At 49.3% G+C, this 25,464-nt stretch overlaps 2 protein-coding genes across 2 annotated transcripts; both read left to right on the top strand.

The window, feature by feature from the left end:
* Positions 1 to 1,628: 1,628 nt before the first annotated feature.
* On the top strand, positions 1,629 to 5,221 carry LOC119089090 (KH domain-containing protein 3-like). The gene is made up of 3 exons (XM_037211012.1): positions 1,629 to 2,100; positions 2,297 to 2,476; positions 2,647 to 5,221. Exons 1-3 carry the CDS (start codon positions 1,935 to 1,937, stop codon positions 4,704 to 4,706), a joined length of 2,406 nt encoding a protein of 801 aa, XP_037066907.1. The 5' UTR covers positions 1,629 to 1,934; the 3' UTR covers positions 4,707 to 5,221.
* Positions 5,222 to 12,044: 6,823 nt separating this feature from the next.
* Rsl24d1 (ribosomal L24 domain containing 1) lies at positions 12,045 to 21,014 on the top strand. The gene is made up of 6 exons (XM_028865322.2): positions 12,045 to 12,198; positions 14,337 to 14,450; positions 15,856 to 15,928; positions 17,196 to 17,259; positions 19,518 to 19,603; positions 20,351 to 21,014. Exons 1-6 carry the CDS (start codon positions 12,118 to 12,120, stop codon positions 20,422 to 20,424), a joined length of 492 nt encoding a protein of 163 aa, XP_028721155.1. The 5' UTR covers positions 12,045 to 12,117; the 3' UTR covers positions 20,425 to 21,014.
* The last annotated feature ends 4,450 nt before the right edge of the window (positions 21,015 to 25,464 follow it).

Genomic DNA, 25,464 nt, shown 5'->3' with positions numbered 1-25,464 from the left:
GGACAAGGCACCAAAACTACACAGAGAAACCTTGTCTGGAAAAACAAAGATGGGCCGGGCAGTGTGGCGCATGCCTTTAAATCCAGCACTCGGGAGGCAGAGCCAGGCAGATCTCTGTGAGTTCGAGGCCAGCCTGGTCTACAAAGCGCGTTCCAGGGAAGGTACAAAGCAGCACAGAGAAACCCTGTCTTGAAAAACCAAAAAGAAAAAAAAAGCAAGAGAAAAAAGAAAAAGATGTGCACAGTTCACTAGTTTGTGCATATGTAGATATCCTGTTGGAGCTTTTGTAAGCAAGAGAGTTCAGCGGCTGGAGTGGTGATGCTTTCACAGTTAAGAACCTGAACTAGGCCTACTGAGGCCCCTGAGTTTGATTCCTATCACATCAGGTGACTCAACTGCTTATAAGTACAATTCCGCTGGATGCAAAGCTTCTGGCCTCCCCAGGACACCTGCACTCACTATTGCGTAACACCAACATGCACACACATACTTACATATAATAAAAAAGAATGAAAATAAATCTTAAAGCTTTAAATCCTTTTTTTTTTTTGTTTTGTTTTGTTTTTTTGGTTGGTTAAGACAAGGTTTCTCTGTGTAGCTTTGGAATCTGTCCTGGAACTCCCTTTGTAGACGAGGCTGGCCTAGAACTCACAGAGATCCACCTTCCTCTGCCTTCCAAGTGCTGGGATTAAAGGTGTGAGCCACCACCACCCAGCAAATAATTTCATGTTCTTCAATCTCAACGAATAAACAAAGTGAACAGGAAACTGAATGGAAATATCTTTCTGTTGTTTAGAGAAAGGAGGCACTGCAGTAAATGTAAGAATCTCTCTGGTTAGGAAGCCACGGGTGTGGAGTTGCCTTCACTAAAAGTGTCTTCCTTTGTCCTGCCCAGCTGTCTCTAGAGAGTAAAAGAAATCGGGAAGTCCAGTGTGCTGAGGCATGTCTCATTTCCTGCCTGGGCAGGCTGCTTAACAAGACCCTGTCTCAAAACCCAAAGAAATATAAAAAGCATAAGGAGACTTGTTATCTAAAGGCAAGCAACTCAGAGCTAAGGTGCAGGGAATAGGTGAGACTTAATTGTTGGTCTTGAAGTCAGGTAAGAGTCTGTCCTGATGTTGGGTAGACTGTTGTCAATTCCCTGTGTTGTTCACTTAGGGTGTCTGCTGCTTCCCAACACATATGCTTTTTTTTTTTTTTTTTTTTTTTTTTTCATTCGAGGCAGGGTTTCTCTGTGTAGCTTTGCGCCTTTTCTGGAACTCAGTAGCCCAGGCTGGCCTTGAACTTATACAGATCTGCCTGGCTCTTCCTCCCTAGTGCTGGGATTAAGGGTGTGTGCCACCACCGCCCAGCTACACATATTTTTTTTTTTTTTTTTTTTTTTGAGATAGGGTTTCTGTGTAGCTTCGTGCTGTTCCTGGAATTCATTTGGTAGCCCAGGCTGGCCTTGAACTCACAGAGATCAGCCTGGCCTTGTCTCCAAAGTGCTGGGATTAAAGGCGTGGGCCACCACTGTCCTGCCACATTTTTTTTTTTTTTTTTTTTGCTATGTTTGATTTTTGAGACAGCATTTCTCTGTGTAGCCCTGGTTGTCCTGGAACTCTCTCTGTAGAGGAGGCTAACCTCGAACTCACAGAGATCCACCTGCCTCTGCCTTCAGTGTGCTGGGATTAAAGGCCTGTGCCACTATACCCTGGGTACCCTCTAGCTGCAGCATCCCTCTCTCCCAGAAGCGGCCAGTGTACCTGTGAGGCTTTGAGGGGAGGCGGGGCTTCTGGGAGTGGGACGCAAGGCCTGAGATCCAATTGGAAGGACGAGCGTGGGGCGGGGCTAGCAAACAGTCATTGAAATAGGGCTCACCAGAGTGGCTTCTTTCGGGTTTGCTTTATTGAGTGTGGAGTTGCACAGGCTGTTTGCAACGATATTGCCGCAGTATGACCGCCTTTAAGAGCTTTAAGTCCCTCGTCCAGCTGAAACACCAAGAAGGGTCTTTTAAAGTGGTCGGAGACTCTCGCAAGCTGCCCGGGTGGCTCCATCCCGAGTATCTGGATGATCCAGAAACAGTGTATGTGGATGCTTGGCTGGTGGAAAAGATGTTTGGTGAGTAACCTGGGAAGGGAAGGCAGAGGCAACCTTTTTCTGGACTCTATGTCTGAGTATGTGCTATAGAGAAAGCCTGGCAGGTGGCTGTGGCCCGAGGCTTATACCACCTGCACCCAGCTGCCTCAACTTCTGAACGAATGTGCCAAGAAGTGGAAGCCACCTCACCCTCATGTTCCTCCTTTTCCCTGCTCAGGTAAGGATGGAGAGTACATCCCGCATGTCGAGTGTGTGACACGCACAGTGCTTCAGGTGAACCAGTGGAAACCTGAAGAGGAAGCTGAGATTTTGATATTTGGGCCTCCTGATTACCAAAAGGATGTTTCCCAAATGATCTCCAACTTGGTTGACTATTTCTGCAAGCAAGTAATACAAGGTATGGGCTGGTGGGAATAGGTAGGGTTGTCCTGCCTGGCAAGCCTTGGCTCCTTGGGAGGGATCCACTGGGGAAAGTGGGTTTTGGAAATGTTGGAGGCCACATAGCCCTGTGTTCAGGAACCTTTGGTTCCTATTCCTGCTTGTCCCAGTAGTGACTGCCTTTACCAGTCTTCTTATACTGCTTTTCTTCCAACACAGAGGAGCACTGTTCTCAAGAGACTGAGACCCAGTGTCTTCCTGTGGTGGTTCGGGAGGCGGCCACCCAGCCGGCTCCCGTCGGGGTCCCTGTTGCTGCCACCCAGCCGGCTCCCGTCGGGGTCCCTGTTGCTGCCACCCAGCCGGCTCCCGTCGGGGTCCCTGTTGCTGCCACCCAGCCGGCTCCCGTCGGGGTCCCTGTTGCTGCCACCCAGCCGGCTCCCGTCGGGGTCCCTGTTGCTGCCACCCAGCCGGCTCCCGTCGGGGTCCGTGTTGCGGCCACCCAGCCGGCTCCCGTCGGGGTCCGTGTTGCGGCCACCCAGCCGGCTCCCGTCGGGGTCCGTGTTGCGACCACCCAGCCGGCTCCCGTCGGGGTCCGTGTTGCGGCCACCCAGCCGGCTCCCGTCGGGGTCCGTGTTGCGGCCACCCAGCCGGCTCCCGTCGGGGTCCGTGTTGCGGCCACCCAGCCGGCTCCCGTCGGGGTCCGTGTTGCGGCCACCCAGCCGGCTCCCGTCGGGGTCCGTGTTGCTGCCACCCAGCTGTCTCCGGTGGAGGACTCCGAGGATGACCCCCAGCTGTCTCCGGTGGAGGACTCCGAGGATGACCCCCAGCTGTCTCCGGTGGAGGACTCCGAGGATGACCCCGAGGATGACCCCCAGCTGTCTCCGGTGGAGGACTCCGAGGATGACCCCGAGGATGACCCCCAGCTGTCTCCGGTGGAGGACTCCGAGGATGACCCCGACTCCGAGGATGGCGCCCAACTGTCTCCGGTGGAGGACTCCGAGGATGACCCCGACTCCGAGGATGACCCCCAGCTGTCTCCGGTGGAGGACTCCGAGGATGACCCCGACTCCGAGGATGACGCCCAGCTGTCTCCGGTGGAGGACTCCGAGGATGACCCCGACTCCGAGGATGACGCCCAGCTGTCTCCGGTGGAGGACTCCGAGGATGATCCCCAGCTGTCTCCGGTGGAGGACTCCGAGGATGACCCCGACTCCGAGGCTCCCCCCCAGCTGTCTCCGGTGGAGGACGCCGAGGATGACCCCCAGCTGTCTCCGGTGCAGGACGCCGAGGCTCCCCCCCAGCTGTCTCCGGTGCAGGACGCCGAGGATGACCCCCAGCTGTCTCTGGTGGAGGACTCCGAGGATGACCCCGACTCCGAGGATGACCCCCAGCTGTCTCCGGTGGAGGACTCCGAGGATGACCCCGACTCCGAGGATGACCCCCAGCTGTCTCCGGTGGAGGACTCCGAGGATGACCCCCAGCTGTCTCCGGTGGAGGACTCCGAGGATGATCCCCAGCTGTCTCCGGTGGAGGACTCCGAGGATGACCCCCAGCTGTCTCCGGTGGAGGACTCCGAGGATGACCCCCAGCTGTCTCCGGTGGAGGATGCCGAGGATGACCCCCAGCTGTCTCCGGTGGAGGATGCCGAGGATGACCCCCAGCTGTCTCCGGTGGAGGACGCCGAGGCTCCCCCCCAGCTGTCTCTGGAGGACGCCGAGGATGACCCCCAGCTGTCTCGGGTGGAGGACGCCGAGGATGACCCCGACTCCGAGGATGACCCCCAGCTGTCTCCGGTGGAGGATGCCGAGGATGACCCCCAGCTGTCTCCGGTGGAGGACGCCGAGGATGATCCCCAGCTGTCTCCGGTGGAGGACTCCGAGGATGACCCCGACTCCGAGGATGACCCCCAGCTGTCTCGGGTGGAGGACGCCGAGGATGATCCCCAGTTGTCTCCGGTGGAGGACGACGACGAGGCTTTCACCCACCTGTTTCCCGTGGAGGAAGCTGATTCTGCCACCCAGCTGGGTCCTGTGGCGGTCCATGAGGAGGCTAGTGAAGGTGCCACCGTGCACACTTCATGTGAGCTCCATCAGGATGTCACTAAGCAGTCTGCCACTGAAGTCTGTGAGGCTGCCACCCCCCCTAGCAGCACTCTGTGGAGTTCTCTGAGGTGGTTGTTGGCTGGAGTGGGTATGGGAGAGGGTGGGGGTGGTGGGGATGTACCTAGGAAGAGTAGTAGCATTGTCTAGTAGAGAATAGTGAGACTGGAGCCCAGCAGTCTTTGCATGTTAGTATTCAGCCTCCAAAGGCTGCCTGGGAACCAGTTACCACCTTATAAAGGTGACTCAGCCAGTATAAATGTACACACCTCTAATCCCAGCACCGGGAGGCAGAGGCAGGGGGTCCCTAGTTCCAGGCTAGTCTGGGATGAATGAGGCAGTGATCTTTAAACCCTGCTGAAGTCTCCTGACACCTTTTTCTGATTGTTTTGCCCTAGAAGTTGGAAGAGTGGAGGAGGACTGTTTTCCCCTTGTGTTCAGTGTTTGCAAACACAATTAAAAATATTCCAATAAAGAATTGCACCCCCAAAGTATGTTATTTGGATGGTAGAAAGGGTACAGGGCTCCTTCAGTCCAGTGCTGTGGACACCCTCACTATCTTCCTGAGGCTGGAATCTTCTGGATTGTGGGTCCCCACCCCAACACTCACAGGATCAAAGGCTTTCCTTGTTCCTTAACCCAGTACATCTGATAGTGATGGAGCTGCCTTGCCAGGCTGTTGAGTCTGCTCTGGCTCTTTGACTCAAGGTGACTCCAGTGGACTGTGGTTTGCAACTTGGTTTTTTGACAAAAACTGGCTTTGAAAGTTCCATTTGGTTGTATCTAGTTGCCACTACCTAATTCTGCTTTTGGCTTGTTCCCTTCTGGCAAGGGCGGATTGGAGGGCTGGGACTGGAATGCTGGTATCTTAGGGTCATCTGAATTTCCTGAACTTGGAGAGCTTGTGGGTTGAGTCTCCTTAGGAAGTCTGAGGTGGCTGGGGTGGGGGTGGTACACGCCTTTAATCCCAGCATTTGGGAGGCAGAGGCAGGTGGATCTTGAGTTTGAGGGTAGTCTGGTCTACAGAGAGTTCCAGGACAGCTAAGAACCACAAGAGACCCTGTCCTGAAAACAAGTCTGTGGGGAGGCAGCTGAGTGCTCTAAATTTTCACAGAAATATTCAATGGGTAGGGCTAACAGCTAGCAGGAATAAATTTTCATTTACAAACGCCAGGAGGCAAGGTTGTGCTGTTGCATGCCTTTAGTCCCAGCCCTTGGCAATCTCGAGCAGGCAGACCTTGGAAGTTCAGGGTCATTCTGGTTTACACAGCAAATTTTAGCATAGCCAGAACCGCACAATGAGACCTTGTATCAAAAATTCTAGGAGATAGCCTGGCAGTGGTGGTGCACGCCTTTAATCCCAGCACTGGGGAGGCAGAGCCAGGGGGATCTCTGAGTTCTAGGCCAGCCTGGGCTACTAAGTGAGTTCCAGGACAGGCGCAAAGCTCCCTAGGGAAACCCTGTCTTGAAAAACAAAAATCACTGAGTGGAGAGCAAAGCTTGGGTTTGTCACATGTGAGACAGAACTTGCATGTTCTGGGTGACAGAGGTGAATGTACAGATGACTTGATGATGGGATACCGGCGTGCTAGATAAAAAGATTCTTCAGGCCGGGCGTGGTGGCACATGCCTTTAACCCCAGCACTTGGGAGGCAGAGCCAGGTGGATCTCTGAGTTCAAGGCCAGCCTGGGCTACCAAGTGAGTTCCAGGAAAGGTGTAAAAACCTGTCTTGAAAAACAAAAAACAAAACAAAACAAAAAATCTTCAGAATGATAACTTTTACTTTTGCTATGATGTAGCATCGTGCCAAGTACTTCCTTCTACATGCACAAAGCCCTGACTTTGATCTCTAGCACCAAAGGAAACAGATGCAGGTGATTTTGTCTGTTTCCTTGAGATCTTACTATGTAGCCCTGGCTGGCCTGAAACTCAGCTCTGCCTGCCTCTGCTGGGATTAAAGGCATGTGCCACCACATCAGGTCTTCATATAGTTGGTGGGAACAGGGTGACTATAGCACAGGCCTTGAATTTATGTAGCTGCAGATGAAGCTCAACTTTTTTTTTTGAGACAAGATCTTTGTAGCACTGGTGTTTCTGTGACCCAGTTAGATATATTGACCTGTATGCATCACCAGTCTTGACCGGCTGCTCCAGGGCTCAGGTGTATGCCTTGTGGTGTAAGATGAAAAGGTGCTGTACTTCAAGCCATCAGTACAGACTTTAGGGTGCACCTAAGTGCTTGTTTGGGTGAATACAGAGTTACAGGCCCCAAATTAAAAGTGGTAGTGTTGAGCCCTTGTCTTTCCCCTGAAGTAGGCAGGGACTTTAATTGAAGGGAGGGCAAGTGTTGGAAAACTTAGTTCCTTTCATTTTTAAGAGGATCTTCTGGACAGCTGTGGCTGGCCTTGAACGCACAGCCTTGGCCTCCTGAGTGCTGGCGTTTCTGGAACAAGCTGTCTGTAGAACAGGTTGGCTTTGAACTCAGATCTGCCTGCCTCTGCCTCCGGAGTGCTGGGATTAAAGGAGTCTACCACCACCACCCAGCTGACCCTGATCTACCTGTCTCTACCTCCTAAAGGATGGGGTTATAGGAGTATGATACTGCATCTGGCCAGTTCTCAAGATTTAAAACTGTAACTATTATCTTTTACCTTTCATAAACAGTATAAATGGGTTTCATGGTGGCACAGACTTTGATGACATTTGCCAGCCAGTACCTTTGTCCCGGTCTTAGGGTTTCTATTGTGGCAACGAAACACACCGTGATCAAAAAGCAAGTTGGGGAGGAAAAGGTTTATTCAGCTTACCTCTTAGCATTTGCTGTTCATCACTGAAGGAAGTCAGGACGGGAACTCAAGCAGGGCAGGGACCTGGAGGCAGGAGCTGATGCAGAGGCCATGGAGGGGGGCTGCTTCCTAGCTTGCTTCCTCTGGCTTGCTCAGGCCATCTTAGAGAACCCAGGACCAGCAGTCCAGGGATGGCACCACTCACCATGGCTGGGCCCTCCCCCATTGATCACTAAGTGAGAAAATGCCTTACTGCTGGATCTCACGGAGGCATTTCTTCAACCGAGGCTCCTTCTGATGATGCTAGCTAGTGTCAGGTTGACACCCAAAACCAGCCAGGACAGTCTCTTTCTGCTTTTAGTTTATTTGCATTTAGATCCTCTGTAATGCAAGAAAACGTGTGAGGTTTGTCTTTCTGGGATGGCCTTTTTATTTTTGGATGTGTTGCACTTCAACTATTTTCCTGTAAATGCCTTCCTCTCCCCCAAGTCTTGGTCTGTGGGCTTGGGGAGGTTTCACTGCTCCAGCCTTCAAAGCAGTAGGATTGATTACACTACATTACTCTCGGCAGGTTTCATGGGGTTGTGACAGGGTCTCTCACTGTAGCCAAGGCTGGCCTGGGACTTGTGGTAATGCTCCCTCCTGAGCTTCCTAAGTGATGGGACATAGGTTCTTGCGGGGATAGGAAGTAAGGGTTGTGATGGTCTCATGAAGCCCCGGATATCAGGTTCGCTACATAGTGGAAGATGACCTTGGATTTCTGGCTTTCCTGCCTCTGTTTCCCAATGCTGGGATTACAGTTCACCACCGCAGGAGTTTTCAGGTTCCTGTTTTACAAGCAAGACTACAAAGTCGCAGATTGGGAATGAAATGGATACAGTGAAGAAACCCAAACAGCCACTCCAAGGGTGAAAAAGAAAGTTATTCTAAATTGCCAAGGCTGTGTCTCCAGGATCGCAGAAGAGGGAGGGCAGGGGGAGCTGGAGGGGGTATTATGACATCTCCTGGGTTTTATGGGACCTAGGAGGGAGGGAGCCTGTGAGCTCCATGAGGGCTTGGGTAGGGACTGAGGGGTCAACCTTGACATGCTAATAGGCACCACAGTTATGTTAATGAGAGCCATACATCCCTTTTGCCAGAGAGAATGACTCCTTTGAGCAGAAGGAACTATCTTCAAGCCCCCCTTTTTCCAGAGATAAGGAGAATTCCTTTTACAAGTAGGGACTACCAAGTCCCTGAGGGAATGCTGGCTTTCACAGATGTGTCTGAGGGGACTTTGAAAGGAATATGGTAATGTGTGCAAGAAATGTCCTTGGTTGGAGACAGATAGTACAAGAGGCCAGATTCTCCTCTCTTCAGGGTGTGTGTGTGTGTAACTAGGGTTTTGAACATATCAGGCAGGTTCTCTATAACTGGGCTATTCCCAGACACTTTTTTTTTTTTTTTTTGAGACATGGTCTTATAGCCCAGGCTGACCTGGAATTCATTATATAGCCAAGATCATTGAATTTCTGATCCTTCTGCCTCCACCTTCCAAGTGCTGGGCTATAGATGTGTGCCACCACCAGGTAGATCAACTGCTCTTAAGCACAGAGCCATATCTCTAGCCTTATGTACATTATTTAAAAAAATACTTATTTTATTATGTATACAGTGTTCTGCCTGCATGTATCTCTGCAAGCCAGAAAAAAGGGCACTAGATCTCATTACAGTTGTTTGTGAGCCACCATGTGGTTTCTGGGAATCGAACTCAGGACCTTTGGAAGAATAGTCAGTGCTCTTAACTGCTGAGCCATCTCTCCAGCCCCCTCATGTAAATTAATTTTAAAATTAAGATACCAGTCTCTTCCCCTCTCCCTCATTAATATCCACTCTGCCCCAGTCTTGCTGTGTTGCCAAAGATGTCTACGCTGGCTAGTTTTTATGTCAATATGACACAAATAACAGTCATTATGGAAGTGGGGACCTCAGCTGAGAAGCTGGGTGGTGGTGGTACATGCCTTTAATCCCAGCACTCAGAATCTGAGTTCGAAGCCAGCCTGGTCTACTGAGTCAGTTCCAGGACAGCCAGGGCTACACAGAGGAACCCTGTCTCAGAACAACCAAAATAAATAAAACCCGTTAGCTCTTCATTTTGTGGTGAACTCCAACCATAAAATTATTTCTTTGCTGCATTGTAACTGATTTTGCTACTGTTATTTATTTATTTATTTATTTTGGTTTTTTTGAGACAGGGTTTCTCTGTGTAGTTTTGGTGCCTGTCCTGGATCTGGCTCTGTAGACCAGGCTGCCCTCGAACTCACAGGGATCCGCCTGCCTCTGCCTCCCAAGTGCTGGGATTAAATGTGTGCGCCGGCGGCGGCGGGCTCTGTTATGTATCTTAATGTAAATAACTGACATGCCACCCTCGAGGGGGGTTAGACCCTAGGACTACCAGCGTGGCTATATATCCATTACATAAACATGTAGAAAACAGTTTACAGACTAAAAGGAGCAGTTAGAGACTGGAAGTGTCCTAGTTATTTTTCTGTTGCCATGAGAAAACACCGTAACCAAGGCAACTCTCAGAAGCGTTGGGTGGGGCTTACAGTTTTAGAAGGAGGAGTCCACGACTGCCATGGCAAAGAGCATGGCAGCAGACAGGCGTGGCACTGGAGCAGCAGCTGGACGCTTACAGCCAAGCACAAGGTAGAGAGGGAAGTAACGAGGTATGGTATATGGGCTCTTCACCTCAAAGTCACGCCAGGGGCACTCCAACAAGGCCAAGACAGGTAGACAACTCATTTCATTCTTCAGTTGCACAGTCTGGGAACTGAGGCCCAAGGCATCAGAACTTTGATATTCTGTTCAGTGAGATCAACTCAGGGACGGAAGACCGTATGGATTTTGGGGATATGGCCAATGGTAGAGTACTTGCCTAGCATGCTCAAGTCTTTGGGTTTGATCCTAGCACACAGGAAAAGTGGTAAAACTACTAATTTTTTGATCAGGAAGATAGGCCAGGCCAGCAGGACAGGAAGGTAGGCAAGCCTGCAGAGCAGCTTTGTATAGTCTGAGATCCATAACACAGGGCATATGCAATTTTCTCGTAGCCACACTTGAAAACCGGAAAAAACAGGCAAAAGTTTTTTCCTCTTTCTTTGACAAGGGCTCAGCAAGTAGCTGTGGCTTACAGGAAACTTGCTAAGTAATGTCTAGAACCTACAGAGGTCTCTCCTGCAGCCTGCCTTTGCATCCCGAGTGCTGGTGGTAAGGACATGCACCACTGCACTTAGCCAAAAATGTAACAGTATGATTTATCTAAACATATTTTAAATATTCCAACATGTGATCAACATAAATTCCGAGCCAGGTATGGTGGCACACCTCCATAAGACCAGCGTGGAAGCGGAAGGATTGTGATTTCCAGGCACCCTCAATTACATATTGAGATGCCTACCTCAAACGGAATGAGGTGCTGGAGAGATGGCTCAGTGGTTAAGAACACTGGCTGCTCTTCCAGAGGAATCCGGTTCTACTCCCAGCACCCACGTGGAGGCTCCCAACTATCTACTAACTCCAGTTCCCGTGGATTCTACGCCATCTTCTGGCTTTGGCTGGCACAGCACGCACACCGTGAACATGCAAAGCAAGCAAAACACATAAAATTCCGATTAAAAAGCCAAGCCCGGTAGCGCACCCCTTACATCTCACTCCTAGGGAGGCAGAGGCAGGCAGATCTCTATTCGTTCGAGGCCAGCCTGGCTTACAGAGCCAGTTTCAGACTACGCAAAGTGAGACCCTCTCAAAAATACAAAAACGAGGATAAGGTACCCGAGAGCAATCTCTGGGATCCACATGGCGGGAGGAGAGAACCAGCTTGCTCTAGGTCTGTCTTCCCGAGGCCGGGGAGGCAGGTTCTCGCTGCGTATTCCCGCCAAGTTGTAAGGAACACATGTAAAGCCTAGGGTGAACAACCCTGGTCAGGAGTGATAAGCAACAGAATGACGTAAGTAAACCACAAATGGAGCAGTGATAAGCTATAAGCTATGTGTGGAAGTAGGGATAAGACCAGAAACCCAGCCAGGAAAGAATATAAAAGATGAAGCCTCAGACCCGACCAACAGAGCTCGTCAGGCCCTCGCGGAGACGACTCTCCTCCGCCAGAGACGTGAGAGCCTGTCCCCAGTGCAGACGTGGCGGACCTGAGGAAGGCGGACCCAAGATCCAGAGCAACAGACGGGGCGAGTCGGAGAGGTACTCCCGCTTCCATTTGGAAGACAGGATGCATAGTGCTTGTAATCTTACTGTGTGAATAAATGAGTGTGATACCAAGTCTGAATCAAGAGTGATGATTCCTCCCCCGTAAGTGGGGTAGGTGCTCGCCACACAAGTCTTTTGCGGAAGGCAAGTCTGGGGTAAAGGAGACCTTCCTTGGCCCCAATCCGGCTTGAGGAGCGTACTCCTGGCAAAGCACAAACCACAATGACAAGAGTATACACGGGGAAATTCGGCCGCACTTCAAGCGCAGGTACAGAGGCCGGCCGGGGCCACAGAGTCAAAAAAAACCCAACCCGGATGCAGACGACAGCCTGGGAGCCTGTGCACGGCGGCGACGCTGCTACGCACGCGTCCGCCCGTCCGTCCGTCCGGAGCTGCCATCACGTACAGCTCGCAATCCCAGGGCCCGTTCCGGGTCGGGTCAGAGAATTGCTTCCGGGGGCTCGGAAGTGACGCATCGTATCCCTTCCTCTTGAGCTCGGCGCCTGGGAGGTGGGTCCCACGCGGAGTCAACATGAGGATCGAGAAATGTTACTTCTGTTCCGGGCCCATCTACCCGGGCCACGGCATGATGTTCGTCCGCAACGACTGCAAGGTGAGCTGGGGACGGGGGCGCGCGCAGCTCGCGCCGGGTTCGTGGCTCCGCGGGGGTGGCCTGGGCTCACGGCCGGCGAGGTCTCCACCCTGCGATCGGACGCACGTCTCATCCCAAGGCCTCCCGGGCTGCCGTAGGGTCGGGAACTCGGTCGAACGCTTGCTCAGGCGGGCTTCATGCTGACGTCCCGGGGCGTAGGGACCAGCCGGAGGTGGGAGTGTCTGCAGAGGTTCATGGACGTGGTGCCTGCGGCCTGATAGAGTTGTGTGTTGTTGCCGGAGGGGAGCTAGGAGAGACTCAGGATGCAGGGTCTTTGGGGGGGGGGGGGCGGCAGGGTTCCTCGCGACCTTCACTATCCCACTTCGTCCTCAGACCTTCGGGAGCAAAAGCTCCTTTAGTCAACAAGTGACGGTGCAGACTTGTGAAGGACGAGGTCGCTGTTCTTGACACCGTGACCTCTCCAGTTCTTAGGTTCAGGAAGCCTCGGAGCCCCTTTCCTGGAGACACCGGGCCCTTTCTCTGAGTTCTGTGTTTCCATTTCTGTATGCGAGGGGAGAGGGAGCATCCTGTGTAGGAAGTTGCACGATTTGAGTAAAAGGTGCAGAACAGAACAGTCTCCGAAGAAGAATAGGAGTGTAAATGACAAAGGCTTGGGGTGGAGCTGTTAATGTGAATAAGTACAGGTGACGTTGTGGCAGCCCTTCTTTTATAGTACATGCATTTGCCCTCTTGTTTGGGAGTGAATCCCATCCCTCTAATTCTCAGAATGGCACGTACATAATGTACTTTGCTCCCATTTGAGCCGGTTACGTGCAGTGCTCTTCTTGCAGGTTCTCACAGAACAATGTAAGCAAAGGTTCCCACAGAATAATCTGAAGTATGTAAATGAAAGCTTTATGATTTGTGCAATATGTGCAGATTTTCTTAGTTAATGTTGTTCACACCTTTTCAGCTGGTGTGACTGGGTCACACATTTTAGTTATGACACTTAGTTTGTTTTTTTTTTTTTTTTTTTTTTTTGCTAGAAACCCGTTAACCTCAAAGGCTTACTTTTCATGTTTCTTCAAGGGACACACACAGATTGTGTTCTTTCTTTCTTTCTTTTTTTTTTTTAAAGCTATTTATCTTATTTCATGTGCATTGGTGTTTGGCCTGCATGTATGTCTGTATGAGGGTGTCAGGTACCCTGGAACAGGAGTTACAGACAGTTGTGAGCTGCTATGTGGGTGCTGGGAATTGAATCCAGATCCTCTGGAAGAGCAGTCAGTGCTCTTAACTGCTGAGCCATCTCTCCAGCCCCAGATTGCATTCTTTTTAAAGGGATTATAGGTAACAAGATAAAGTAGTTTAGGCTTATAAAAGCCTTACTGTCCATTTCGAAAACACATCAAAATGTTAGTAAACTGAAAGTTGCTGCTTCTTTGGGATGAAGATGGAGAATTAAAATAGTAAAGACTCTGACTTAGACCTGTGGATGTGATCTTTCAAAACACAATCCAGCACTCAGCATGGGAGCAAATGTTCATAATCAGGGTAGGTAGAAGGCCGAGGCAGGAGGATTCCCAGTTGCAGGTCAGCCTGGACTACACAGTAAGGCTTTGTTTTAGAACGACAGCAAAAAAGCAATTCACTGCAGAACTCATAGCTAATGATAAAATAGACATTGAAGAAGAAAAGGAAAATGACCTGTTAGCAGTTTTAGTTTTGAAAATATTTTGTGCCTTCAGCCAAAAGGAAGCAAATAGGATTCAGCTTGGCTCAAAAGTCACCCTCACTGGGGATATAGGAAAGTGATTTTGAGATCCCAAATCAAGAAGGGATTTCAGGCATTTTTCTTAGAATTGGTCCTTCGCCTAAGGCCAGTGTGAGGTCTTATCCTCTAAAGCGATTAGTGACTGTTCCGTTTCAGGGTTTTTAGCCCGCTGTCAGGGATGGGGTTTGACACCCCCCAAACTCTGAGTTGTCTTCTGTTCTGATGTCCCGTGTGATTCTTGGTGTCGTCAGGAGGAGTCATGCAGGGGAACTACTGTCATTGCTCAGACTTTACGAAGTTTTTGTTGGTTGGCTAGGGGGGTGTATCCTGAGATAGAAACGTTTTTTATTGTTGACTCCAGTGTTTTAACTTGAGTGTCTCGTAGGTGTTCCGATTCTGCAAATCCAAGTGTCATAAAAACTTCAAGAAGAAGCGGAACCCACGCAAGGTCAGGTGGACTAAAGCCTTCCGAAAAGCGGCTGGCAAGGAGCTCACCGTGGTGAGTACAGTTGGTGGTCGCCCAGCCTGAGTGTGGCATCCTGCCGTGTGGTTGTGAGTGCTTTATTTGGCTATGGAAAGTCTCATTCTCGTGTGATCCCAAAATCAAGGGGAAAACTACCCACCCCAGTTTGTAGAAGTTTGTTTTTGGTTTTTTTTTTTTTTTTTTTTTTTTTTTTAATCTCCACAAAACTGTTTTGGCCTTTGCAAAGAAAAAGAAGAAAAAAAGATTTGAATGTGTTGGGTGAAGTGGAAGTTGCCCTTTAAGGATGGAGAGGAGGTTGGGGAAGAGCTGATGTGGCCCTGAGTAGACTGAGGCTCAGATGAGGTTTGAAGCAGCCATTGCCAGTTCCTGTGTGTCCTTGGGTGGGCTCTGAAAGAGACCAAGCCAGCAGGTATGGGGGAAGCCAAGGGCCAAGGGGGCACCTTGAGAGATTTGATAGCAGGGTCTCTCGGAACTGTCCACATTTGGTCCCCGAAGAGGGAGATGAAAGCTGTAGCTGTCCTTTGCTGGAAGAAGATGTTTTAAGTTGCTGTACCCCTCTGCCTGTCTCTTTCTCCTAACCCTGTGACCTCCCCCCCCACCCCCCACCCCCGTAATCCCTGGTTCCCCAATACCAGAGCTATCTAGTGAATACAGCTGCATATTTTGTAGGATGAGAGGCCAAATCACAGTAATTTCAAAAATCATCTTCAGTGTGGATGGAGCAACATGATACCATTAATGCCACAGAGAGGGGTGCCAGCCCTGTCCCCTGCTCCACCCCCTAGCTTCCCGCTGCCTTTCCGCTGAGCACATTGTGCACTGACAGAATCTGATGTTTGTAAATGGAATAGCTCGTGTGGAGTTGACAGTCCACACGCTTCTGTCAGCTACATTTGAAAGCCGAGGAATATGGGCAGTTTTTTTTAAAATTGTTTTGTCTGTCTTGAGATTAATGCTTATTAACTGTCAAAATACTCTCTTTGGAGGACCCAGAGCCACCCAGGGCAAGGTCATACCCTGCAGGTGTGTAGTTTCACACCCTTTCACTGTGACAGGTTCTTAGATGGAAACAGTGTGAATTCTTGGTGGCTGGCTTTTGGTCTAAGAAGAGTGGTTTATGTAATGGAAGTTTCTGGCTGTGCTCCTCATGTGGAGCTGGGGACTGGGGGAGCCTTTTCAGTTTGTTTATCCTTCTCATGGTTCTTTGAGAGCTCCTGAAGGAGGGAATGAGCTCCCTTCCTCTCTGAGAGGCCCCCATCTCCCCAGGGCCTGAGCTGTTTTCAGCTAGTTGAAAGCAAGTATTCCCCAGTATTTTGAGGAGGGTGTCTAATATTTGGCCACTTAGGATTTTTGTGAAGAGAATATTTTAAACAGTGATTGCTTATCACCTTTCTTCCCAACCTTCTGTATCATCTTCTAGGACAACTCATTTGAATTTGAAAAACGTCGAAATGAACCTGTGAAATACCAGCGGGAGCTCTGGAGTAAAACCAGTAAGTCTTGGGGGTGGCGGGTGTTCAGGGGAGACTGTCGTGGGTGTTCTGTAATTTTAAATGCTGGCTTGTAGAAAAACTAAACTTATTTCATTTGCTTGGCTCTTTTTCATCTCATGTTAATGGTCCTGTTGGTGTTTATGTCTTTAAGTTATTCCAAATTCTTTTTAGAATTTGGCTGAATTTGGATACATCAGAAACTGACTGGTGTATTCATGTAAAAACAACGTAGTTATTAAACTTGAAGTGCCCACCCCAAATAAAAACCATGAATTCTGAAGACTAAACCAGGGAAATGTTTTGGTGGGTGAGGTGAGACCCAGTTAGGATATACAGGTCTATACCTGTATGCATCACCAGTCTTGACCGGCTGCTCCAGGGCTCAGGTGTATGCCTTGTGGTGTAAGATGAAAAGGTGCTGTACTTCAAGCCATCAGTACAGACTTTAGGGTGCACCTAAGTGCTTGTTTGGGTGAATACAGAGTTACAGGCCCCAAATTAAAAGTGGTAGTGTTGAGCCCTTGTCTTTCCCTTGAAGTAGGCAGGGACTTTAATTGAAGGGAGGGCAAGTGTTGGAAAACTTAGTTCCTTTCATTTTTAAGAGGATCTTCTGGACAGCTGTGGCTGGCCTTGAGCTCACAGCCTTGGCCTCCTGAGTGCTGGTCTTGTAGGTGTCCGCTGCGTGAACTCTTGGGTAGCAGTATTTTTGTGTGTGACAGGTCCTCTGCTCTGCCTTCTCTCCTTCCTGTGGTGTTTTTCCCCCCCCTGGAGCTGAGGACCGAACCCAGGGTCTTGCGCTTGCTAGGCAAGCACTCTACCACTGAGCTAAGTCCCCAACCCCTTCCTGTGGCGCTTTTATGCGGCCTCAGCTTGCAGACCACACGCACTGCCTGCCCTCTTTGGGAACTCCCATTTCCGTTACCTGCTGATTGGTTCAGGTGTTCCAGGCTCATTCCTGCCTGCGGAAATGCTGTAAGAAGCAGTATGGTTCTGCTTTTCTTCCCATGGGTTCTGTTGTCTTTTGTATTGAGTCCTAAAACCTTTTCAAAAGTGTTGGTGTAGACAGTATGGGAGTCTAACGTTGTTCCCTCAACTGCCTGCGTAGTGAGTGCGGCCAGCATCTCATACCTGCAGCTCTGTCAGAGTGAATGTTTTTGTATTGAGTTTTCTCATTCAAGCCCGAGGCACGCAGAAGCATTGAATGTAATTGTCACAGTCATACTCTTTGAATGTGCGTAAATCTGCTACCTTGTGATTTTTTTTGTAGTTGATGCAATGAAGAGGGTTGAAGAGATCAAGCAGAAACGCCAGGCTAAGTTCATAATGAACAGGTATGTGCACTTGGTGAGGGGAATGACGGGAGTTCCGGGAGGCGCATGTGCTTTTCACCCTTTTATTCTGATAGAACTTCATAGTTAGAGAAGCCTCGGAAGACTCGTACGACAAACGCTGTGTTTTCTCTGCATTTTACAGTCGCTTTATCGCTCTCACTAGTTCAGGGAGCGGAAGACACGGTTCGCTCTCCGCCTTTTGGGCCTCTGGTTATCCGTCCGTGTAAGACTCTTTCCCTACTTAAACACAGTGTGGTTTCAGATCAGGAAGTGGACATTGATGCAGGACACTGATGGAAGCAGAGCCTGCTTCCACTTCCCACCTAGTAATGAGGTCACAGTTGGCAGGCTCCTTGCACGTGGACAGGTTCCTGTCCCCATCTGTCTCACAGGTACAGGTGGTTTTGAAGAGCACGTACTGATGAGGTTGCTGTATAGAATGTTTCTTCATGTGGGTTTGTCTGCTTTTCTTCACGGTTAGCTTAGGGCCCTGGGAGGAACGCCATAGCATCACAGTGTCCTTGCTCATGTGTCCTGTCACTGCTAACTCCGACTCTTTAGTGACAGTGGGGTCTCCAGGTCTCCCCCTAACAGAGTTGTTCTTTCCTTGGTAATTGATACGGAGCAGAGTCTGGAGAGAGCTTGTTGCCCCGCAGTCTTGTTCTTATTTTAGCCCCCATAGGAGAGTCTGGCCTCAGTCAGTGTGAAAGAAAGCTTCCTCTTTCTCTGACCTTTATAAGAATACTGGGTCTGTGTTTGTGGACTCCTGTGGTATCCGGTGGGCTCTGGTTCGCATTGCTGTGTTTGTTGTGATGTTCTGCGTGGCCGACATTTGACCAGTGGACGTTCCTCGGGCTCTCCTATCTCAGGTTGTCAAGTCATCTTCAGCTTTTTAGTTTGTTGTTGTTTCATGGGTAGCAAGGACTTCAGAGTTCACGTGCTTTCCCTGTCGCGACCAGGAATCACCTCTGCCTGGAGAGCAGGAAAACTCACTTTGATCCGTGACTAGTTTTTTTTTTTTTTTTAAGTTTATTTTTATTTTGTGTATGAGTGTTTTACCTCATGTATGTATGTGCACCATGTGTGTGCACTGCCTGAAGAGGTCAGAAAAAGGCATCAGATCTGGAACTGGAGTTACGGACAGTTGTGAGCCACCGTGTGGGTGCTGGGAACTGAACCCGGGTTCTCTGCAAGAGCAACCAGTGCTCTAACCACTGAGCCATCTCTCTAGCTTCTAATTTTTTTCTTTCTTCCTTTTTTTTTTCTCCCTTTGAGATGGGGTCTGACTGTGTAGCTCTCGATGGCCTGGAACTCAAGAGATTCTCCTTCCTCTACTGAGTGCTAGGATTAAAGGAGTATTCCACCACAATCAGCCTTTTTTTTTTTTTTTTCTTTTTGATTAGTGTGTGTATACACTGGTGTGTGTGAACGTGCCATGGTGTGTATGTGGAGCTCAGAGGATACCTTGCAGGAGTTGGTTCTTTCTTTAGACTCTGTGGGTCCCAGGGATGAACAGTTAGGCTTGGCAGCAAGTGCCTCCACCCCGAGCCATGTGATTGTCAAAAGTGAGTCTTAAGTCTCGCCACGGTGGAAGTCTTAGGAAAGAAGCCTGCTGTGGCAGCTCTCTGGCACTCCAAAGGTGAGTGTGGATGTTTGAGGACAGCCCTGTCAGCAGCGTTTCTGGTGAATGTCTCAAGTGTTTTATGCTCCTGTGATAGCCGAATAATTGACAGAGCTGCCCAGCGTGGGGACTGTGCTGAGAGGAGGACTCACACCCACTGGCAGATGGGAGACCGCTGTGTACGATAGAGCTTCGTGTCTGTGCCGTGGGAATGGGCTTTGAGGTCTGCCGAGTCCTCAGCCAGACCCCATTCTGCCAGCAGATACACACGCGTCCCCACCTGCTCCACTAGGTCCACCGGGTGCAGGGAATGCACATGTCGCTAGGGTGGAAATCCTGCTGCATTAGGAACTTGAGAATAATTTTGACACAATTATTAGGGAGGAGGATGTCAATGGCTGACTTTGCCTTGCTCTGTGGATAAACATGTTTGGGGACCAGTTGATTCCTTGTTGGCCCACAGCAGTTGTTGCTGGGTGGGTGGGTGGGGAACAGGAAGGAGCAGAAGGCGGCCACCCCTTTCCGATCCTCCGTGTCCTGTGCGGACAGCGTCATTAGTGAATGCAGTACCTGGTGGGAGTTAAAGTCTCAGAGGTTTTGCTCACTGAAGTTGGCTTTGATGCGTTTTATCACACAGGCTGAAGAAAAACAAAGAGCTTCAGAAGGTTCAGGACATCAAAGAAGTCAAGCAGAGCATCCATCTTATCCGGGCTCCTCTTGCAGGTGAGCAGAGACAGAACATCTGGACTTTTGTGCTTGGTGTAGCTGGCCCCCAGCTAACTTTCTAAAGGTGTTTGGTTAGACCGGATGTTAACCTATAAGCCCCACCTGCCCAAGGACAAGGTAACATCCTGGAATGCTGGGAGTTGTAGTTCTTAGAAAATAACAAAGCCTCAGAGTAAGCTGGCTGTGTGGGTTTGTCCTTATAAACCCCTGAAAAACATGCCTTGGGGCCACTCAACTGGGAAATCCAGGGAGTGGATCTTGCCAGAGTCCATCCACCTGGCCAGTATTTAATATTTCATAAAAGCTTGCTTCAAATTTGGCTCAAAATGATGGAATTGGTTTTTCTATGGCAAATTTCAGGATTAACAGAGGCCCTGCACCCGGGTAGCTAAATTCACACCCCAGCTTTGGGTTCTGGATTCACCGGCTGAGTGGTACAGGGCATGTGCATCTGCCTGGGGTTTCTCAGAGTTCAGTAAGGTTTGCAGAAGTTTGAGATGAGGAGTTTGTAGAGTGCTTTGTGCATACGGAAGAACTCTGAGTTTGGCTAGGATTCCTAAGTCCTTAGAAGTGGCTACTGCTGTAGGGCAGTCAGGATGCTTTGTGGAGTGCTGGAGTAAATTCTGCAGGGTCCCACTCAGTTCCTGCGTTTTACATTTCCCTTAGATTTACATTGGAGTTTATTTTTGGGGAATCTCATCCATGAGTACTGTGTTTACACTGTATCTATTGCATCTTTTAAAGGCAAAGGAAAGCAGCTGGAAGAAAAAATGGTCCAGCAGTTGCAGGAGGATGTGGACATGGAGGATGCTTCCTAATTGTGCCTCCTGCAACCAGCCCTGGGCACACTGGAACCCAGTGAGACTGTCCGTCCCTAAGTTACTGATTGGTTATGTAAGGTCCCTCAGACAAAGGTGATTCACGTGCTTCCCTCTGATACTGCAGCCTGTAGCACCCATCGTGGGTGTTAGATCTCAGCTCCATGTTCTGCATCACCGTGCTGTGCTCACATAAACACAAAGGTTTGTGTGTAGTTGAAGGCATAAACTCTGGGCATACCATGGTTTGAGTTGTTGCTTAATGGCACCAGGCAACATTTCTGTGCTGACGGTCTTGCCAGTGTGAACTCTGTCACGGTGTAATATTTTCCTTGCACTAGGATGGTCTGTTTAAGGTCATTGAAGCAGAGGTCACAACAAGGAACTAACCGTTCTCAGGACAACCTCCGTCTCATGCTTTGCTTTAGTCTCCTTAGTAGCTTCTTAGAGTTGCATGCTGGCCGCATACAATGCTACAAGGCAGCAGAATCAGGCTGGGCCGTCCACCCCGCTTCAGCCATTCCAATAGGCGGCCTGTGAGGGTTGGGGGTGGGACGTGGTTGAATAAACTTTGCTGGAATGGTACCTTCTTACTGCTTTGGAGAATGCTCAATTCCAAGTTGTGACTTCTGGCCCAACACCCCTCCTCTCCAATTCTCTCCAGCCCAGCAACGGTCTAGAAGCAGAAGAATCTTGGTACCTTTTAAATTTTATTATGTGGTTTTCTTTTTTGGTTTTTTGAGACAGGGTCTCTCATATTATGTAGCTCTGGTTGTCCTGGAACTCACTATGTAGACCAGGCTGGCCTCTGCCTCCTGAGTGCTGGGATTAAAGGTGTGCGCCATCACACCCAGCATTTTTGATTTTCTTAAAGAAACAATTGTTTTTGGAAAATAGAATTTATGGATAGAATGTTGCTTATTATTTGTACATAAATAAAACCATTTCTAAAGTAAATGCATACTTTTTTAGACTTTTTTTATTGATTCTTTGTGGATTTCACATCATGCAGATGGATCTCATTCATCTCCCTGTCCCTTCATATCTGCCCTCTACCCCTGCAACCTCCCTCCCAAAATAAAATGAAATGTAAAAGAAAAACAAAAAACAAAAACCAGCTAACTAACTTACAAAAAAAGAAGAAAAAAAAAGGGACTTGACATGGGAGCTATGGTGAGACACAGTGAGTCACAGTGTGTATATATACCCCTTTGTCCATTCATCTTTACCTGTAAGTGTTCACTGCCATGCGTCCATGCGTCGTTGGTCTGGTGCAAGGCCTCTGGCTTCTGCTGCACCCTCAGTACTGGGCCCTCACTGGGACTCCTCTCGGATATCCTGTTGTTGCCCTGTGTCATGGAGATCCTGCAGCTTTGGATTTGCAGGACTAACTCCTTCACATGCTCCAGCAGTTCATAGATGAGGTGGGTGTTAGGGTGGGCCGCTTATAGCCCTGGTTTTGGGCCTGGGTGGTAGATGGGTTGGTGGGCCTGCCAGCTTCCCCTCATCAACACCAGCAGGGGGAGCTCTCCAGCATTGCCCTGGCTAGTTCACCCACTGCAGCAGGCAGCAGGGAGCAGGACCAGTTCTCGCTCTCACGCCCATGGGGCCGGCTCACCTGCATGCACATCATCAGGGCCAGCTCTACTGTTCAGGCTATGTGCAGGGCTCGCTCTCCCGAGTGCTGCAGTTGGTGAGGTGCAGGACCAGCTCTCCTGATCTTGTTCCCCCTCCCCCAACTCCAGGCCAACTCTCCCACCTGCTGCAGGTGGTGAGGGTGGAGGTGGGAGGGGTAGAGGATGGCATCTTTTTCTCACCCATGCTACCACATGGCAGGTGGGGGGGCGGGGTCAGCTCTCTGGCTCTCACCCTCAGGGCCAGCTCACCTACACCCTTGCCAACAGGGTCAGCTCTACCATGTTCCCTGGGCAAGGTGCAGGGCATGCTCTATCCTATTTCCTATTTAAAGGTCCTAAGCAAAAGTATGTGTCTGCTCCTTTGAAGAGACCTTTTATACACATTATAAGTAGGAGGTATAGTTAGTTAAAGGGAAATATATGATTCATACTTCTTGGTAGTTTTTATATTATGACTATGTTAAGAATATTAAGCTTGCATATTGAACTTTTTTTTTTTTTTCCGAGCTGAGGATGGAACCCAGGACCTTGCGCTTGCTAGGCAAGCACTCTACCACTGAGCTGAATCCCCAACCCGCATATTGAATTTTATAGGACCACATGTAGAATAAATCATAAATCTTTAGGATTATATTGTTAAGAAATAATGGCTAATCTTTTTCTTGGTTTTTGAGACAGGGTCTCATGTATTCTTGGCTGGCCTGGAGCTTTCTGTGTAGACCAGGCTGGCCTTGAACTCACAGAGATCTACCTGCTTCTGCTTCCTGAGTTCTGGGATTGAAGGTGTGCGCCATGCTAACACCTTTCTGTTTTTGTTAACATTTACTTATCTTGTGTGTCCGAGTGTGAGTGAGTGTGTCACGTGTGAAGAGGCCAATTTACGGGAGTTGGGGAACTTAGACCCCCAGCCTTGGTGGCAAGCCCCTTTACCTGCTGAGCTGCCTCCCCAGCCCCTAATCTTTCATTTCATTGTTAGGTAGTGAAAGTGTGATCTGCCTCTGGACAGTGTTGGGAGACATTGTTTTTTCCTCCTTTCACTCTTGATTAATAAGTTTAATTACATAAATTCAAGGCTTCTAGAACTGTAGAGCCATAAGCTTAAGAAAGAGCGAACACTTAAATAGTTCAGAAATGTTCACTAGAAACTACCTCAAATATGCTTTGTCTTGTGTCCTATTTTTAGAAAAGATTTATTTTATATGTATGTATGTGTTTGCCTGGTGTCCACAGAGGCCAGAAGAGGGTGCTGGATCCCCTGGGAACTGGAGTTACAGACTGGTGAGCTGCCATGTGGATGCTGGGAATTGAAATTGGGTTCTCTGCAAGAACAGAAAGTGCTCTTAACTGCAAAGACATCTGTGCGGCCCTGCCTTGGTGTTCTCATCGATAAAGATGGCCTGTTTATAACTGGTATCATTAACGAAGGACAGTGGTCTGCAAGGGGAAGCATTTTAGCATTTTTTCACTACATACTTTGCTTTTATTTTATTTTATTTGTTTTTGGAGACAGGGTTTCTCTCTGTAGTTTTGGTGCCTGTCCTGGATCTCACTCTGTAGACCAGGCTGGTCTTGAACTCGAAGAGATCCGCCTGCCTCTGCCTCCTGAGTGCTGGGATTAAAGGCGTGCCCCACCACCAGCTTCATACTTTGCTTTTAAATGAGTGTGTTTCAAAAATGGTACAGTGTCAGGAACCGAGCTTTCTGCCTTGCTGACTTGGGAGCCCGCTGCTTGGCCCTGAGAACAGTCAGTTTGGGAAACTGCACAGAATTGAAGTGAAAGCAGGAAAAACATTTCACATAAAGCATTTTTTTCCAAAAATGTAAAATGACTTTATATTAAAACTTTCTGAGTTTGTTTAAAGATTTTGTGTGTCTGGGTGTTCTGCCTGCGTGTATGTCTGTGTACCACATGCATACAGTACCCACAGAGGGCAGAAGAGGGCGTCAGATCCCTGGAATTGGGGAACTGAACCTTGGGTCCTCTGGATGAGCAGCCAGTGTTCTAACCACTGGGCTATCTCTCCAGGCCCCTGAGAAAAAGGACTTTGATCTGATAACTAATGGCACATGGCTTTGAGCTCTGTCCTAAACAGCGTGTAGGATGTCTGGGTGTGTAGCTGAGGCTCAGTGTAGGTGTACTCACTCAAGGGAAGAACCCGGCAGGGAAAGGGGATGTTGGGGGGAGGAGTAAGATGTTTTGGAGGAGCTGAAGTTTTCTGGATGGCAGTGGACACTCAGGGGTTCTGAAACGACGGGTGGTCTTCTGTGATTGGTGGATTCGAGGCAGCAAATGCAGGGAAGTGAAGGCTTTTGGAAACCAGTGCGGCCACACCAACAATTAAGGTGTCATCACTGCAGGAGTTATTTGCCTTAGTCTTGAGATGCATGCTGGTCTTGGTATCTGGAGAATTCCAAATTTCCTCAACACCTGCTCTCATTTATGAGCAGCTCCCATCCAGCACACACTCACTAATTTAGAAGGGGTGTGCTGTGTGTGAGGTGGTGTTTGACCTAGTTTGTTGTAGCTGAGAAATGTCAGTCACTGGGAAGTGTGTAGTTCATGTCTTACAGGACGATTTCAACCTAACAGTCATTCATCGCACTGTGCCAGTCCTTAAATCCCCCAAGATTGTCAGGGTTACTGCCGACATGAATTCTGTCCCTGTGCCAGGGGCTGACAGTCCTACACAAGCTTCAGGGTTTATCTGAGGGGAGAGGTGGGTTCTGAAGGTGCCTTGTGCTGTCAGAAGTGTCTTTCTTTCTGCCATGGGGCAAAGCATCTGAGATCATATTCTCATGGTGGGCACTACTGTGAGATAACACACTCTCGAGGACACTGCATCCTCACTGGGTTAAGGGAACCTCGGAAGCGGCAAGCGCCCTTGTGAGGGCTAATCTTAGTTGTCAGCTGGCTTCTTGGAATTGGTCTACGATGTAAGCTGCCAGGCATTCCTTTGAGGAACTTTGCTGGTTAGGTTATTTGAAGTGGGAAGACCCATATCAAAGGATGTGGAAGAACTGCCTCTGGCTGCTTGCCTTCACTTCTGGCCAAGTTCATCTGTCGTGTTAGCATTTTGGGCTTTCTAGTGTAGACCGAAGACCAGAGGTCTCCAGGAATCCCCAGGCCTCCAGTGCCCAGCTGGAGGGACTGCTGACATTTTCTGATGGGCTGAACAACCAGAGTGTTGGCCTCTCCAGGGTGAGACAGCCAGTGTTGGAGTACCCAGACTATAGTGTAAGCAAATCTAATAAGCCCCCTTATAATGCACACATTCATTCTCTATTCTGTTCCTTAGAGAACCCTAAGGCAATCCTTGGAATTGGTGGGAAATCTCCAGTCATTAGAGGTTTAATAATCTGCTGTGAGGGGCTAGAGAGACGGCTCAGCAGTTAAGAGCACTGG

Source organism: Peromyscus leucopus, chromosome 14, assembly GCF_004664715.2.
Source record: "Peromyscus leucopus breed LL Stock chromosome 14, UCI_PerLeu_2.1, whole genome shotgun sequence".
Lineage (NCBI taxonomy): Eukaryota > Metazoa > Chordata > Mammalia > Rodentia > Cricetidae > Peromyscus > Peromyscus leucopus.
The sequence above is the reverse complement of the archived record's forward strand: the minus strand, read 5'-3'. Positions and strand labels throughout refer to the sequence as shown.